A 16,162-nucleotide genomic window follows, 5' to 3' on the forward strand; every position below is an offset into this window, starting at 1 on the left:
ACACGTGCATGATCTTCATGTGATGGTCGCACACAAGTTGGACGTTCAGAGAGTCGATCATCCTGTTAATGAAGGGCATTCATGTACCGTCCAGTGCGCGCAAGGCAACATGCATGCCTTCTATTACCCCCTGGCCCTGGGGCATCCCAGTGATGGCGGAGAATCTGGCTGCCTGGGCATGTTGTGGTGCTTGGTCCAGTTCAAAGTTTATGTAGTCGGCTGCCCAGGCAAACAGGGCATCCATGGTTTCACGGATGGACTTGTGGGCTGCAGGTTGGGATAAGCCACACAAGTCCCCACTCAAGCCCTAGAATGATCCCGAAGCGTAAATGTTCAGGGCTGTGGTGACCTTGAGGGCCACCGGGTGCCCTCCTCCTTCACGTGGTGCCAAGTCCGCAAGGATATGGCACAGGTGTCGCATTATCTCCTTGTCATGTGACACATGCTGTCTGTCATCTGTTTGAAAGACCAATGACACCTTTACATCTTGGGCCGTCGCGGGCCTCCCCTCTGGATCCCTCCCCGGGTGGATGGGCGGCCGGGTCCTCAGGGTGAGGAGGCTGCTGCCTCCGTGGTGTTGATGCCTCCAGAGTTCAGGCAGAGTGTCCAAGCCTCACAGCCTGATTGGGATGCTAGGCAGTAACAATTGCCTGCGACATGGCATGTGTACCCAAAGTGATGCACTTGGGAGCAGTGAACTGTTCACATTACTAGAATTGCCAATTCCCCATGAGCGATAGCTTTCAGCTGTGCAGCCAGGGGCCGCCATGGTCAATGGGAGTTAAAGTGACCAACACCATATAACCACAAACAGGGCTCAGTCTTGGGTGTGTTCTGTGGGACAGACAGGCCTCAGCTGGAGCTGCCCCGTTATGGGTACACATTATCCGGGGATGGGTTGGGGGTGGCATGCTGGACCAATGGGCATAGCGCCCCTCAGCCCAGGGGCGGCCCCTCCCAATGATGATGGCCCATTGGCCCACCTCCCCCCCTCGACTGACCCCCCGCCGACTGAGCCACTGGAAGGGCACTTCATTATCATCGCCACATTTTTCTCCAAGGGCCGAATCAACAAAATGACTACAAATGTTGCAATAGTGAACTCAAAAACGGCTCAATCATAACAAGCCTGTTATGATATGCAAATGTCTCTCGTTGTATATCAGCGCACATAGCATTGGTACGACCTCCGGCCAGCAGGTGGCATCAGACATCCATCACATGACTGGAGACACCCGCCAGTTGATGGTAGGATGTACGAGGGGTGGTCGCATTTACAGTAGCTCCAGGAGAATTCACTGAATTAATTTAGTAACCTTTGTCTGTATCATAATTCCAGTGTTATCTTTCCACGTGTTTGTTAATAAATCATCTTTCTAATTAAACAGTTAGGTGTTCTGTGTACAACAGCCACCTCATAGAACCCAACCGTGCCCACAGACCTGCCCTCTCTCATCCCTGTAATAAGGGATACCATTCAGCGCATCAGGACACGTTGTTGCAGTCCAGAGTGAGAATTCTGTTCTGTTTCTAAACATGGTGTGGCTAACGCGACTGAGCATTTTTTTCTGGAACTGCACATCTAAAATAAGAATGCCTTCTCCTCCCACAAGAACATAAGAAATAGGAACAAGAGTAGGCCATTCAGTCCTTCAAGCCCATTCCGGCATTCAATGAGATCATGGTTGGTCTCCTACCTCAACATCATTTCCCTACACGATCCTCATATCTCTTGATATTTTTAAAATGTAGAAATCTATTCAATCTCAGTCTCGAACACACGCAACACACTGAGCTTTCACAACCTCTGGAGCGGAGAATTTCAACGATTCACCACCCTCCAAGTGAAGAATTTCTTTCCTCCTCTCAGTCCTAAATGATTTTCCCCTTATTCTGAGAATGTGTTCCCTGGTTCTAGAAACCCCACCCAGGCCTCATCTCCAGGTGGTCCTGCGAGTCACTAGACATGGTGCATGATTGCATCATGGGTTGGGGTGGTGGTGAGGTGGTGGCATGGGAGTGGTGTGAGGGTGGTGGGATGGGGGATGTGCCACGCATGCCATGGGAAACCGAAATGCGGCCACTTTCACTTGGTTGCCCGATGCCAACCTCCGTCTCGGTGACTGCCCTCTCTCTAGGCCCACCGACCATGTTCAGAGCCCGCCCCTCCATGACGTTGAGGGCCTGCAGGTCCGGCGGTCCCCCTCCAGTCTTCTCTCTCTCTCCGTGGTTATGCGTCGCCTTCTCCTGGAGAGGAGGGGTGGGGGGGGTAACGAGACAGTACACAGTGTTAGACAGTCGGACGCGACAGTATAAGGGGTGGGAAACTGGTGGCCTCCGGGCACCTGGCCGTGATGGTCAGTATGGGTTCTGGCATGTGGTGCACGATGGGTGCGCACGCACTGCCAGCGGGTAGGGTTCGGTCGCCCTCCAGGTAGGGGGGGTTACAGGTGTTTGGGACAGGGGTTGGTGCCATGGGTACAATGCTGCCTACTCATCCTGGCTGCCCTGAGGACGTCATGCAGCGTCTTTCTGCTGTCCAGTCCTGGCGGTGGGCCCACGACATTCACGGCCTCTGCCACCTGCGCCCAGGCCCGGTGTACGGCATGGGGTGGCAGCTTCCTTCTCACCCTGGGGAACAGGGTGGTCTGCCTCTCCTCCATGACGCCCAGCAGGGTGTTCAGCTCAGGGTCCGTAAACCGGGGTGCCATCTTGTTGGTATGCGTGTGTGTGGGGACTGGAGTGCTAATATTTGGCTGCAGCTTGTCAGCCTCTCAGGTGGTAATCCCGACCCTGGTGAATCGGGCACCGTTTTCATTGGAATCGCTCGAGTTCCAGGTGATGCCGGTGCTAGCCCATTAACGGAACATGAATTTCTCCAGCGCCGTCAGTTTTGTTGTTGTAAAAGCCCACCAATTCAGTCCCGGCGTCAACAATTCTCTCTCAAACGGAGAATCCCACCCTCATTTTATTTAATTTTCCTCATTGGATGATCCTTTCATCCCAGGAAATAATTTAATGAACCTCCTTTGCACTCCCTCTATGGGCAAGTAGATATTTCCTTAGGCAAGGACTATTCATCAATAGCATCTCTATCTTGGACTCGTGTAAAAAAAAATCACAGTAGGTGAAACCGAAAACCAAAGAAAGAACTGGGGCGGGATTCTCCGCAATCGGCGCGATGTCCGCCGACTGGCGCCAAAAATGGCGCGAATCAGTCCGGCATCGCACCGCCCCAAAGGTGCGGAATTCTCCGCATCTTGAGGGGCCGAGCCCTCACCTTGAGGGGCTAGGCCCACACCAGACTGATTTCCGCCCCGCCAGCTGGCGGGAAAGGCCTTTGATGCCCCGCCAGCTGCCGCGGAAATGACTTTGCCGTGCGGCGCATGCGCGGGAGCATCAGTGGCCGCTCACGGCATCCCCGCGTATGCGCAGTGGAGGGGGTCTCTTACGCCTCCGCCATAGTGGAGACCATGGCGAAGGCGGAAGGAAAAGAGTGCCCCCATGGCACAGGCCCGCCCGCGGATCGGTGGGACCCGATCGCGGGCCAGGCCACCGTGGGGGCACCACCCATGCCAGATCGCCCCGCGCCTCCACCAGGACACCAGAGCCCGCCCGTGCCGCCTTGTCCCGCCGGTAAGAGAGGTGGGTTGATTCTCGCCGGCGGGACAGGCATTCCAGCAGCGGGACTTCGGCCCATCGCGGGCCGGAGAATCGCCGGGGGGGCCCGCCAACCGGCACAGCGCGATTCCCACCCCCGCCGAATATCTGGTGCCAGAGAATTCAGCAACCGGTGGGGGCGGGATTCACGCCAGCCCCCGGCGATTCTCCGACCCGACGGGGGGTCGGAGAATCCCGCCCCTGAATAGTGATTGACATAAAAAGCCCAAATTAATGCCAAATTATGTTATACCGTCAATTCACTGTCAGATCATGAGAACGAGTGAACATTAGGCTTTAATATCCATGAACACGCCTGCCAGAGTACAAATGAGTGCCACCCACAGGTGGCCGGACTATATATGGCCCCGGTGAGGACGGAGCCAGAGGCGGAGCCCACCGGGGTTCCAGTACAGTACCTGGAAGTAGCTCATATCATCACTTCCAGGTCATGGGTCACGTCATTATACAGACAGCTCATGCATTAGGTGAAATACATTCACCACATTCACCCCCTGTTAAAAAAATCAAGTCCAGCGGGGGTGACGTGGGGTCATTAGAGATTCAGTCTGTCTGGAGGCCAGATCGTTCTTTTAGACCTACTCAGCTCTGGCGATGCAGCGGGCACGGTCGTTGCCGATGGTGACTCCGAGGGCATCGTGTCTGGAGCTTGAGCCTCAGTCTGGCGTGTCGGAAACGGTTGGGGGGTGGGGCTAGGCAAGGGGGTGGTGGGTGGCGGCAGTGCCAGTGTGGGCCAAGACAGGAGACCCAGGGGGGGCGTAAGGGGCGCAGGGGGTGCCTGTAGGCAGGGGGGAGGGGGGCGCGTTGGCAGGGGAACCAGCTGGTGCCAGATCCCGTAGGGAGACTGTATCGTGCCGTCCGTCCTGGTGCGCGATGTAGGCGTACTGGGGGTTGGCATGCAGCAGCTGGACCCTCTCGACCAGGGGGTCGGTCTTATGGCTCCTCATGTGCCTCCGGAGAAGGACAGGTCCCGGAGTTGTCAGCCAAGATGGAAGCGAGACCTCGGAGATGGACTTCCTAGGGAAGAGAAACAAGCGGTCGTGAGGGGTCTCGTTCGTGGCTGTGCAGAGGAGTGATCTACTGGAGTGGAGGGCATCGGGGAAGACCTCCTGCCAGCGGGGGGTCAGGAGACTTCTAGATCGGAGGGCCAGAAGGACGGCCTTCCATACCGTCGCGTTCTCCCTCTCCACCTGCCCGTTTCCCTGCAGGTTATAGCTCGTAGTCATGCTCGAGGCGATGCCTTTGCTGAGCAGGTACTGACGCAGTTCATCGCTCATGAACAATGTACCCCGGTCGCTGTGGATGTAGGCAGGGAAACCGAACAGTGTGAAGATGCTGTGCAGTGCCTTTATCACGGTGGCCGAGGTCATGTCGGGGCAGAGGACTGCGAAGGGGAAGCGGGAGTACTCTTCAACGATGGTTAGAAAGTATGTATTACGGTTGGTGGAGGGGAGGGGTCCTTTGAAGTCCATACTTAGGCGCTCAAAGTGCCGGGAGTCCTTTACCAGGCGGGCCTTGTCTGGCCAGTAGAAGTGCGGTTTGCACTCAGCGCAGACCTGGCAATCCCTGGTCATGGCCTTGTCCTCCTCGGTGGATAAAGGCCGATTGCGGGCCTTAATAAAGTGGATAAGCTGGGTGACCCCCGGGTCGGCCATCTTGCGCGCTGGCGCATGCGCCGCGGGACAGGGCATTTGGGGGCTCGTTGAGCTTCCCAGCACGATACTTGATATCGTAATTGTAGGTGGAGAGTTCGATCCTCCACCTCAGGGTTTTGTCATTTTAAATTTTGCCCCGTTGTGCGTTGTCAAACATGAAGGCGACCGACCGCTGGTCGGTGATGAGGGTGAACCTCCTACCAGCTAGGTAGTGCCTCCAGTGCCGCACGGCTTCCACTACGGCTTGTACTTCCTTCTCGCCCGAGGAGTGTCGGATTTCGGAAGCGTAGAGGGTTCTAGAGAAGAATGCTACTGGCCTGCCCGCCTGGTTGAGTGTGGCGGCCAGTGCAACGATCGCTCTCTACCTGAAAGGGGACGGACTCATCCATAGCGGCCTTGGTGATCTCGGCCTTGATGCGGCTGAAGGCCAAGTGGGCCTCAACCGTCAGGGGAAAAGTGGTGGTTTGAATAAGTGGGCGGGCTTTGCCCGCATAGTTGGGGACCCACTGGGCGTAGTAGGAGAACAGCCCCAGGCATCGTTTGAGGGCCTTGAGGCTGTGGGGAGGGGGGACTTCCGTGAGGGGGCACATACGGTCGGGGTCGGGCCATAGGACTCCGTTCTCCACGACGTAGCCGAGGATGGCCAGTCATGTAGTGCGGTTGTACGTGAGGTTGAGGGATTGGGCGGCCTGGAGGAACCTCTGAAGGTCGGCATCATGGTCCTACTGATCATGGCCGCAGATGGTGACAGTGTCCAAGTACAGGTATGTAGCCCGCAAACTGTACTGGTCCACCATTCGGTCCATCGTTCACTGAAAGACCGAGAATCCGTTAGTGATGCCGAAAGGGACCCTGAGGAAGTGGAAGAGTCGGCCGGCTGCTTCAAAAGCAGTGTAGTGGCGTTCTTCCGGGCGGATTGGGAGCTGGTGGTCGGCCGACTTCAGATCGACTGTTGAGAACACATGGTACTGTGCGATCTGGTTGACAATCGCTATGCGGGGGAGGGGATACGCATCCAGTTACGTGAACCGGTTAATAGTCTGGCTGTAGTCTACAACCATCCGGTTCTTTTCCCCGGTCCGGATGACCACCACTTGTGCTCTCCATGGGCTGTTGCTGGCCTCGATGATCCCTTCACTCAACAGTCGCTGGACCTCCGACTTGACAAAAGCCATATCTTGAGAACTGTACCGCCTGTTCCTGGTGGCGATGGGCTTACAGTCGGGAGTGAGGTTCGCAAAGAGCGAAGGGGGGCAGACCTTGAGGGTTGCGAGGCTGCATGCCGTGAGGGGGGTAAGGGTCCGCTGAACTGTAGGGTGAGGCTTCGGTGACTGCATTGGAAGTCCAATCCAAGCAGTAGGGGGGCGCAGAGGTGAGGGAGGACGTACAAATTAAAATGGGCGTACTCGGCGCCCTGCATCGCGAGGTTAGCGATACAGTACCCCAGATCTGGACCGAATGGGATCAGGAGGCAAGGGAGATGATTTGCGATGCGGGGTATATGGGAAGGGAGCAGCGCCTTATCGTGTCAGGGTGAACAAAGCTCTCCGTGCTCCCGGAGTCGAAAAGGCAGGGGGTCTCGTGCCCGTTGACCCGGACAACCATCATTGAGTTTTTCAAGTGCTTCGGCTGTGACTAGTCAAGGGTGACTGCGCCCAGCTGCGGGTAGCCAGCATGGTCGGCGGTGTCATGGTCACAAAATGGCGGACCCCACGAGTCGCACGTGTCGGTCGTTGTTGGAGCCGGCGGGCAAGGTGGCGACCCCCACGAGTCACACGAGGCTGATGACGCGTCAGAAGGGGGCGTTCCGGGCAGGCACGAAGCCACGTTGCGGGGTCTGCGGGCCTGTGAGTCCACAGGTCGGGCCTGGTGAGTGTTCGATTTCTGGGCTTTAGGTCGGCCCAGACAGAAGTGTCCCTTTATCCCACAGTCGCTGCACGTCATTGTGCGGGCTGGGCAACACTGCCAGGGGTGTTGACCCTGACCGCAGAAGTAGCACTGCGGTTCCCCGGGCTGAACTGGTAGCCGCAATGCACTAGCCCGCGACATAGTCGGGTCCGACGGGGGTCGTGACGATGGTGTCCACGAGGGATTCACCGGGTCCGCGGGGAACACACTGTGGTTCTGGTAGGCCACCTCTAACGAGGTAGCTAGCTTTACCGTGTCCCGCAGGTCAGTGGCCCGTTTTCGAGCAAGCGCTGCCTAATGTAGTTCGATCGGACCCCAGCCACGTAGGTGTCCCGGATCTGTAGGTTCATGTGTTCCTCCGCCATCACATCCCGGTTGCTGTAGTTCCTCACGAGTAGGGTCAGTTTTTCCAGGTACTCATCTAGCGATTCCACAGTGCGTTGATGGCGAGTCATGAGGAGATGTCGGGTGTACACCTCATTTAGAGGCTTCACGAAATGCGCCTTGAGGGTTGCGACCGCCGCCTCATACATGGCCGTTTTCTCGATCATCACGGAGATTCGAAGGCTCACCCGAGTGTGGAGGAGTCGCAGCTTGAGGGTTCCAGTGAGAGGCATTGTGGAGGAGTCGAGGTAGGCCTCGAAACAACGAAGCCAATGTTCAAAGATCTCCTTGGCTTCTGACATGTGCGCGTCGAGTTCGAGCTTATCTGGCTTTAGAGTGGCTTCCATGATGCTGTCGATGGATATTAAATTGTTATACCGCAATTCACTGTGAGACCGTGAGAACGAGTGAACATTAGGCTTTATTATCCATGAACTCGCCTGCCAGAGTTGGCTGTACAAATGAGTGCCACCCACAGGTGGCCGGACTATATATGGCCCCGGTGAGGGCGGAGCCCACCGGGGTTCCAGTACAGTACCTGGAAGTAGCCCGTATCATCACTTCCAGGTCATGGGTCACATCATTATACAGACAGCTCATTCATTAGGTGAAATACATTCACCACAAATAAGAATATTCATTGTTGAATATTAATATTGTACCGTTCACAAAGATTATACTGAAGAAATGTCAGCTCAACTGCAAATGTTGATTTTGATGTAAAGTAGATTTAAAGGGCGGCACGGTAGCAGTGGTTAGCACTGTTGCTTCACAGTGCCAGGAACCCAGGTTCAATTCCCAGCTTGGATCACTGTCTGTGTGGAGTCTGCACATTCTCCCCATGTCTGCGTGGGTTTCCTCCGTGTGCTCCAGTTTCCTCCCACATGACCCGAAAGACATGCTGTGATGTGAATTGGACATTCTGAATTCTCCCTCTGAACGGGCGCCGGAATGTGGCGACTAGGGGTTTTTCACAGTAACTTCATTGCAGTGTTAATGTGAGCCTACTTGTGACACTAATAAAGATTATTATTCGATTTTGTATTAAAAAAAGACTGTTTAAAAAGCATCAAGCTAACATCTAGATGCAGATGTATTTTGCAAACATATTTTTGGAACGTGTCATGTGGTTTGCATGATTTATTGGCTGATGCCTATTATTTAGTAACTTACTTCCTAAAGAGACAAGTGAATAAGTAGCTTTAATCTCAATTGCATGGGCAGAGGTGGAATAGTCAATGTTTTGCACTTTCTCTCCTACAGTAATCTCAGGCCAGCATCAATCAAAAAAACTCCTGTCATCTAATCTACCCAAATTAGAATGTGTTTCCATTCTGTCACAGTGTCGTGCATTCCTCCTCAATTTCTGTGCAGAATCTGACAAGACAGGCAGTCAGCTGATTTGCAATGCTAACCACTCCAATGGCTTGAAGTCACTATATCTGTGATAAATGATAGATGTCATAGAATCTAAAGCTGCCATGTACAATATATCAAAAGTTGACTGTTGATTCTTTTACCCAAAGATTCATAGCAAGAATATGGCACAGATATTCAGATGGATCAACTTGATGAGTATGACTGGCGAGCAGCCACACTCACTGTCCAGGCAGATCAGAAACCATGCATTATGTTTGAGAAAAAACTTTTTTATTGCACTCTTTTTCAAATAAATCTCAACTTCTGTACAACTTACGGGAGAGCAATGTGTATGAATCATTCAATTTTAGACATGTTATTCCATGAAGCTCCTATTGTCACACAGTTCTCGTGCGAAGAGATGTTTGAGCGCTATAGGAGAAAACTTGTGGTGGTGTCCAGAACAGCAGAACTTTCATTTGCTTGGCACCTTATCAAAGCTCTTGGGAAAATCTCAAAGTGGTTCATGTAAAATTAACTGCTATTTTTGTATGAAGTTCAGTAACTTTTACAATGTAGACAGATGTGGCAGCAGAACAAATAACAATATTAAGAATGGCCACTTAATCTAGTTTTGGTGATATAATTGTCCATGACACCAGGAGAATTTCCTTCTCTTCTTGTGAATAGTGGCATTTGAACTCGCCTGAACTAGTGAAACGAACAGCTAGGCTCTTGGTAAAACATTTCATCTGAGGGATGCCATCTCCAAGAGATATATTTTGGGAACTGGAAGCTACTCGGAAAGAAGTTAATTGTAGACAAGCGACTGAGTCTAATATTCAATGCTTAGAGATAGCCTCGTGGTTATAGCAAGAATTACTGAAAGCTGATAAATTGTCAGAAAAATGCAACTGATTTATTGATGTCCTTCAGCAAAGGAAAAATGCTTAACTGACACTTGATTCTGGTCCTAAACACTTGAGCCTTAATATCCGCAGGTCATTGACAATAAATACTGTTATGTCAATATTACCCACATCTCACCAACATATTGCTAATAATCTAATCGTTGCTTTTCTTTCTCCCACCCCTGCCAAGCACAGTGATGAAGGTGAAATCCAGAATGTGAACTGTCACATCATTCTGTGGAAAATAACTCATCTGTTTTGGACACATTTTTAAAATTCAGGAGTTCACTCTCAACACTAAATGCCATCTCCCAATGTCAGTAATTATTAAATAGTAGGAGTAGAGCACGGGCATGTGGCTTCAATCTCATAAAGGAAGATTTTAGGACTGATTTGCAGGAATACTTCTGCACATTGAAGAGCACGGTATGGAATAGAGCAGTGGAGTCAAAAGCCCTGCAACCATTTAAGAAGCAATTGGATGCTTTCTTTCCGAATGAACTTGAGCACCCATAAATTATATTTTATGATCATGTGTTGTCTCTTGCCTGGAAAACTCAGCTTAAAGCACCGCTTTTAAAATTTATTTTTCAATGTAAAGCATTCTGCGCAGTATCACATCACTGTGGGCAAGTTGTGCTTGATGGACGTATTTAAGATATTTCACAAAATGTGGTTCCATGAATAAAAATGATAATTTTGTTTATGTAACAAATGCACAAGAATTCTAAAGATTAAGAACACTTTTCAGGGGATTTTACTTTTGTGTAAATTATTCACAAGCTACAATTTGAAAAACACCGATTTTTCAACATTACACAGTTGCATTTTCCTCTGCTTCCCTTCACCTACATAACCTGCCTCAGCTAAGACCAGACACTGCCAGTTACCTGGGTAAGAGGTAGCTAATATCTAATTCCCCTACCCCATCCAGCTTAGTGCTGGCTCCTTCTGGTGATCCAGTCCAAGCTTGAACTACACTGTAGGGAACAAAGGCCATTAACCCTCATCTTTTTATAGCAAAACACAGCGGGCACGAATTTCCACACCGCTAATCCGGCACCGATCTCCTTGTACCGGATGTTCATACAGGAGAGGCCCAAAACAGGATTTGTGCTGGGCACTGAGCCGCCCGGAAGTCACCTGACTTGCGGAGCCCAGCACGATCTGGATCGTGCCCCCACTGGGCGTGATCCAGATAATCATACTTAAATGAGCCATTAATCTCATCTAAATATGCACGGGAGGTTTGAGGCCTCATTCTTCCAGCTCCCGGGAGTCACCGGCCGGACTGGCATGGCCTCCACCCGGGCGCCGATTAGTACTTGTCTCCACAAGTGATGGCCACTCCAGGGGGTTTGGGGGCCATTGGAGTCCCTCGGGAGGTTCGTGACAGGGAAGGGGTGTGCCATGGCACCACTTCTGACAAAATGGCACTGGCAGGGTGTCAGGGGCAGTGCCCAGATGGCAGGTTGGCAGTGCCAAGGGGTGAGACCTGAAGGGCGCCATGCTCATGAAAGGGGGGGTGAAGGGAGGGTATGAGGGATTGGGGAGTGAAAGGGGATTATTAAGAGGTGTCATGAAGTTGGGGGTGAAGAGGGGGGACTTAAAGGGGTGGGGTCTGAAATGGGGTGGCAGTAAAGGTGGTAGGCCATCAGCGACCCCATAGCAGGGTATGTTCACTTTGGCAGAGAGGGTGTGATGCTCGGATGCCCACAAGATGGATGGGTGGGGGTTGTCTGGGTGTTGGGGCGGGGGGCTAGCACAAACTTTTAGTGAGGTTGCCCTTTTGGTGGGTCAAGGGTTGGGGGTGTTGCCCATGGCATTGGGGGATCGCATTGTCCATGGGTAGGGGTTGTCAGGGACCCCCAACCTCACTTTGACATGGGGCACCCTTTGAAAATGGCACCCCTATCTCTGAGGAGCTGGAACCAAAGAGAAAATGCTGAAAATCTCAGCAGGTCTAGCAGCATCTGTAGGGAGAGAAAAGAGCTAACATTTTGAGTCCAGGTGACCCTTTGTCAAAGCTGGTTTGGCCAACGAGTTTAGTTCCCAATTGCCGGAAAAAATTCTAAGGGCGAGATCTACCGCCGCCTTGTGCTCGCAAGGCAGCGCAGCCTGGTCGGTATATGCTAGGAGATCCCTCTTCTAGGATCTAGCAGCCACGCCACACCTCGTGAGATCTAATGTGATCTTGAGAGACATTGCAATGTCAATCCCGCTCATTGCAGGCGGGATTACTTTCTGGCAAATCTGGATATTAGAGTCTCACTCTAATATGCATTCCTGAGATCTAACCAAGGAATGGAATCTAACTCCCTCACCTTTGAGACCTCTGATGAGTGCCGTTCCGTGCTGCTCTCCACAAATGGGGACCAGATGGAACAACACTCATGGGAGTCTCCTGGGAGATCCCCAAGTGCTTGCCCACTGTGCAGGGTGTCTCCCTGGCACTGCTGGTGTTAACTGGGCACCCTGGCATTGCCAATCTAGTACCCTGGAATTGCCTCGGTGCCCAGGTAGCATGGGCACTGCCAGGATGACAGTTTGGTGGTGCCAAGCTGGCATTTTACACGTAACAGGAATGGGCCTGGGGAGCCCTATGCAGGTGCGGCGGAGAAAAGCTGAGGACCCCATTATAGATGAGTTGGGGCTTGAGGGGGCAGTTTCAGTGATCACGTCAAGAGATCGGGACGTCATTTTTAAATGATATTCTGATCTCTCCTTGCACTGAGGAGTTCCGGCGAGCAGAAACACCTGGCTAATTGCGTGCTATGGGACTCTGTTCCCATTCAGGTAGGCCGCGCCCCATGTGTGGGATTGACTGGTGAGAAAGTTCCCAGGCCCCAGAAAAAATTACTAAGTGCACGATCTTAGTTTCTCATTGTCATTTCAGGTGGGTTTGGCTGGGAGCTTTAACTGGCTCTCCACAAATTTTTCATCGCTATCTAACCACACTTGAGTCGCTATTTTGGGTCCTGGGAAGTTTCTCCCTGGGTTAGCCCACACTTAGAATTATTTTCATCACTGGGGAGCTGAACTCGGTGGCCAGATGGCCCCTCAGAGATCGGGCCACCATTTTGAAAGGGTGCCCCGATTTCTAAGTGAGTTTGAGGGGCCCCCACACCCCCCACCCATGGGAAATGTCATCCCCTCATACACATTGGCATTACCCCCAAACCCCCCAAGTGAGGACACCATGCTCTGGGGGTCGCTGAGGCCCCCCTCCTTTTCAGGCCTACCCACTCCCTTTTAGGGCGCCCCTTTTCCACGACTCCCCTCCTCCCAACTTTCTGAAGTTTCCTTCATAACCACTCTTCATCACCCCACTTTTCATATCCCCCTCATCAACCCTCCTTTCATGGACATGGCCTCCTCAGGCCCTGACCTTTCGCAGTACCACCCTGGCACCTTGGCAGTGCCAGGGTGGCAGTGCCAAGGAGCTCGGGTGTCAGAGGGACTGCGAGAGTGCCACCCTGCCCTGTCCCTGACCACCCAGAGGCCTCCAACAGCCTGGGTGACCCCTCTCCCCGGGTGCCATTCCACGTTCTCCAGGGCATTCCCCGCCGAGGCCCCGGCTTGCAGCAAAGTCCCAATAGATGGTGTGGTGTTTCTCGGTGCAGCGAGCGACATTAAACAACCAACTAAATGCGCTCATCACAGGACTCTGTTGCAATTTGGTTCGATCGCGCCCTTAGTTATTTTGTCGGGTGAACTGCGCCCATCGTTTGGCTGCCATGTACCTTACGTAATGACCATGACTATATTTCAGAAAAATAAACACAATCAATTTTAAAGCACTTGGTGATGCATTGAGATCAGGAACAGATTCTTTCTTTACCAGATTTTCATTAAATTAACTTTGCTTTTCAGAAGGTAGAGCTCACCATTAATGGATGTCAAATTAATATGTTCTATACATACCTCATTGCATCAAGTAATAGCCATCATCCAGAAATGATACAGTTTATGGACCAAGAAACTAATAACTTAGTTTGCTGCCACTGGTAACAACAAAACTGTCATTTTCCAGCAACAAACTGATGATCACAAAAGGCCCATTTTTCAGCTTCTTGAGAATCACTTTGCTACTATCTTTCCATTGTCTGATGCATAGCCCAGCTATACAGACATACACAAAACCATGCCGGCTACACAATGGAAAAATCAATACCGTGGCAAATAATTTAGCAGAGAAAATATTGGACATTAGTTAAAGAATGGCACTCACTGCTGACCTCAAGAAAACTGTCCACAAAAACTCAGCGTGTGCAAGAGTATACATTTCCTCATCCCCAACACCAGTTCAATTTGGTGTCATCCATAGCATATCTGTGGCATCCAGCAACAGTATAGGCAGCAGACCGGCTGATTTGGCTAATCACATTGAAGGATTCTTACAGACAGCAAAGCAGGAAGTAAAAGGCAGCAAATATAAATCACATTGAAATCATTGTACAGAGAGGAAAATACATATTGGGGTATACTTATGGGATTAAAGAAGAATGATACATTTCAAAACTTGCAAAAAAATTATTTTAAACTGCAATTTGAAAATGTTATCTTCAGGAGATGAGATTTTATATTTCAAAAATATTTTTTCAGCAGCAATATGACCTAACATGTTATTAATAACTCAGTTCCTTCCACAAGGCTTAACATTTTCATTGGTTTTTAGAGTGAGAGCAGAGTGCAAGTGGCTGGAGTTCACAAATAAAGATCAATGATTTCTAATGATTCCACCTGCAAAGATAGACCACAGCATGTCCTGTGAGGGAGCTGGGTGCCAATGACATCTGTGTTTAACTTTGCATTAGCGGACTCTAGAAATTGCTATCAGTTTTACATAGGAATGACGATGAGTGCTAACAGCTTCTCCATTGTAGCCGTGCATATTCCAAGCCATTGGACTTCCGCAGGCTTGTATATATGTAAAAAAAAAAATCAATTCCATCAATTTTAGCTCAGTTATTCCTGACAGCTACATACCTGCCCAAGTATTTCACAGACGGGGTTACAAGAAATGCACCAACCAGACCACCAATGGCAAAGATGGAGACAATTATCGACCAGAGAAGAGTTAATGATTTGGTTTCAATAGCTGTTCCAAAGCGCCTCGTCCATGATTCATTACAGAAGGCTTTAATGTACTGAAAAGAAAAATTAAATTAGTATTAGTGCCAGGGTAGCAAGAAACAAATTAAATCTGATCAATGGATTAACTTGGTGGCAGGACTCTGAATATAGTAATAAACCAGAAATATAAAATGTGTTGCATTAACAGAGTAAATGCCTGCCTCTCGATGAAATTCGGTAACAAAAGAATTTTCGAGTACTGCCATTTACCCATTTGTTCTTCATGCACTGTGCACTATTCCCAGCCCAGTTTGCTCCACGCAAATTCTTTTGTCAAAATTGGCTATGCTCAGCTGCTAAGGATGCATATTTGCAGCCTGCAGTGATTGTCCCTCTGATGTTTCCTCTCTTCCTTCAGGGAAATACTTGGCCTCCATCCTGTTCCTCTGCATGATAACTACTGGAGGGTGGTGGAATTATAACTACAAATCAGCATCCCTTCACTCTCTGTCAAAATCCCTTTGAGCTCCAACATGCTTGCATCACCAATTAAGATCATTTTAAATCTCTATTTATAGCCAAGTTATTTATAACTAAGAGTCATTAATTGAATCACATTTTATTTAAACCCGAAAAACCTCAAGCTAATTTTACAGCTATTGCAATGATACGTCAGAGGAAAATCACGATCATAGGGATTTTCTTTCTCCATCAGTTTTGTCCCCTGCTTTCCAGATGTTGCTCACTCCATAGAATCTCTACAGTGCTGAAGGAGGCCATTTGGCCCATCATGTCTGCACCGACACTCCGAAAGAGGACTCTATCTACTTGCCCTATCCCTGTAACTTCACACATTGATCATGGCCAATTCACCTCACCTGCTCATCTTTGGACTTTCTTGGTTATAAATCTCCTTTCTTGGTTATAATTCCAAGGGAACCACCCGTCACCACCTTCTGGTATCTCATCCAAGTGAGTCTTTGACAGTGGGGTGTTGTCAAGAGCACAGCTGATTTTAAATGCTAGGGTATTCCAAATCCCAGAAAGAAACTTTGAATGCCAGCTCTCAACTGTATCTTGATTACCCCCAATGTCTATTGGAGACCCACCCTTCCTCCCACAATGAAATCCTGGCCATGAACCCCCCAGACCCTCCCACCGCCCCCCACAGAAACCCCTCTAATTACA

General features: G+C 50.6%; 1 protein-coding gene across 9 annotated transcripts in view; it reads right to left on the reverse strand.

The window, feature by feature from the left end:
- The window catches only part of slc2a9l2 (solute carrier family 2 member 9, like 2), a 768,327-nt gene that overhangs the window by 544,920 nt on the left and 207,245 nt on the right, over window positions 1–16,162 (reverse strand). For all 9 annotated transcript variants that reach the window (XM_072495986.1, XM_072495985.1, XM_072495983.1 and 6 more), the window contains one exon: window positions 14,888–15,048. In XM_072495986.1, the coding sequence (XP_072352087.1) occupies window positions 14,888–15,048 (161 nt within the window). The remainder of the gene's footprint in view (window positions 1–14,887; window positions 15,049–16,162) is intronic.

Source organism: Scyliorhinus torazame, chromosome 3 (genome assembly GCF_047496885.1).
Source record: "Scyliorhinus torazame isolate Kashiwa2021f chromosome 3, sScyTor2.1, whole genome shotgun sequence".
Taxonomy (NCBI): Eukaryota; Metazoa; Chordata; class Chondrichthyes; order Carcharhiniformes; family Scyliorhinidae; genus Scyliorhinus; species Scyliorhinus torazame.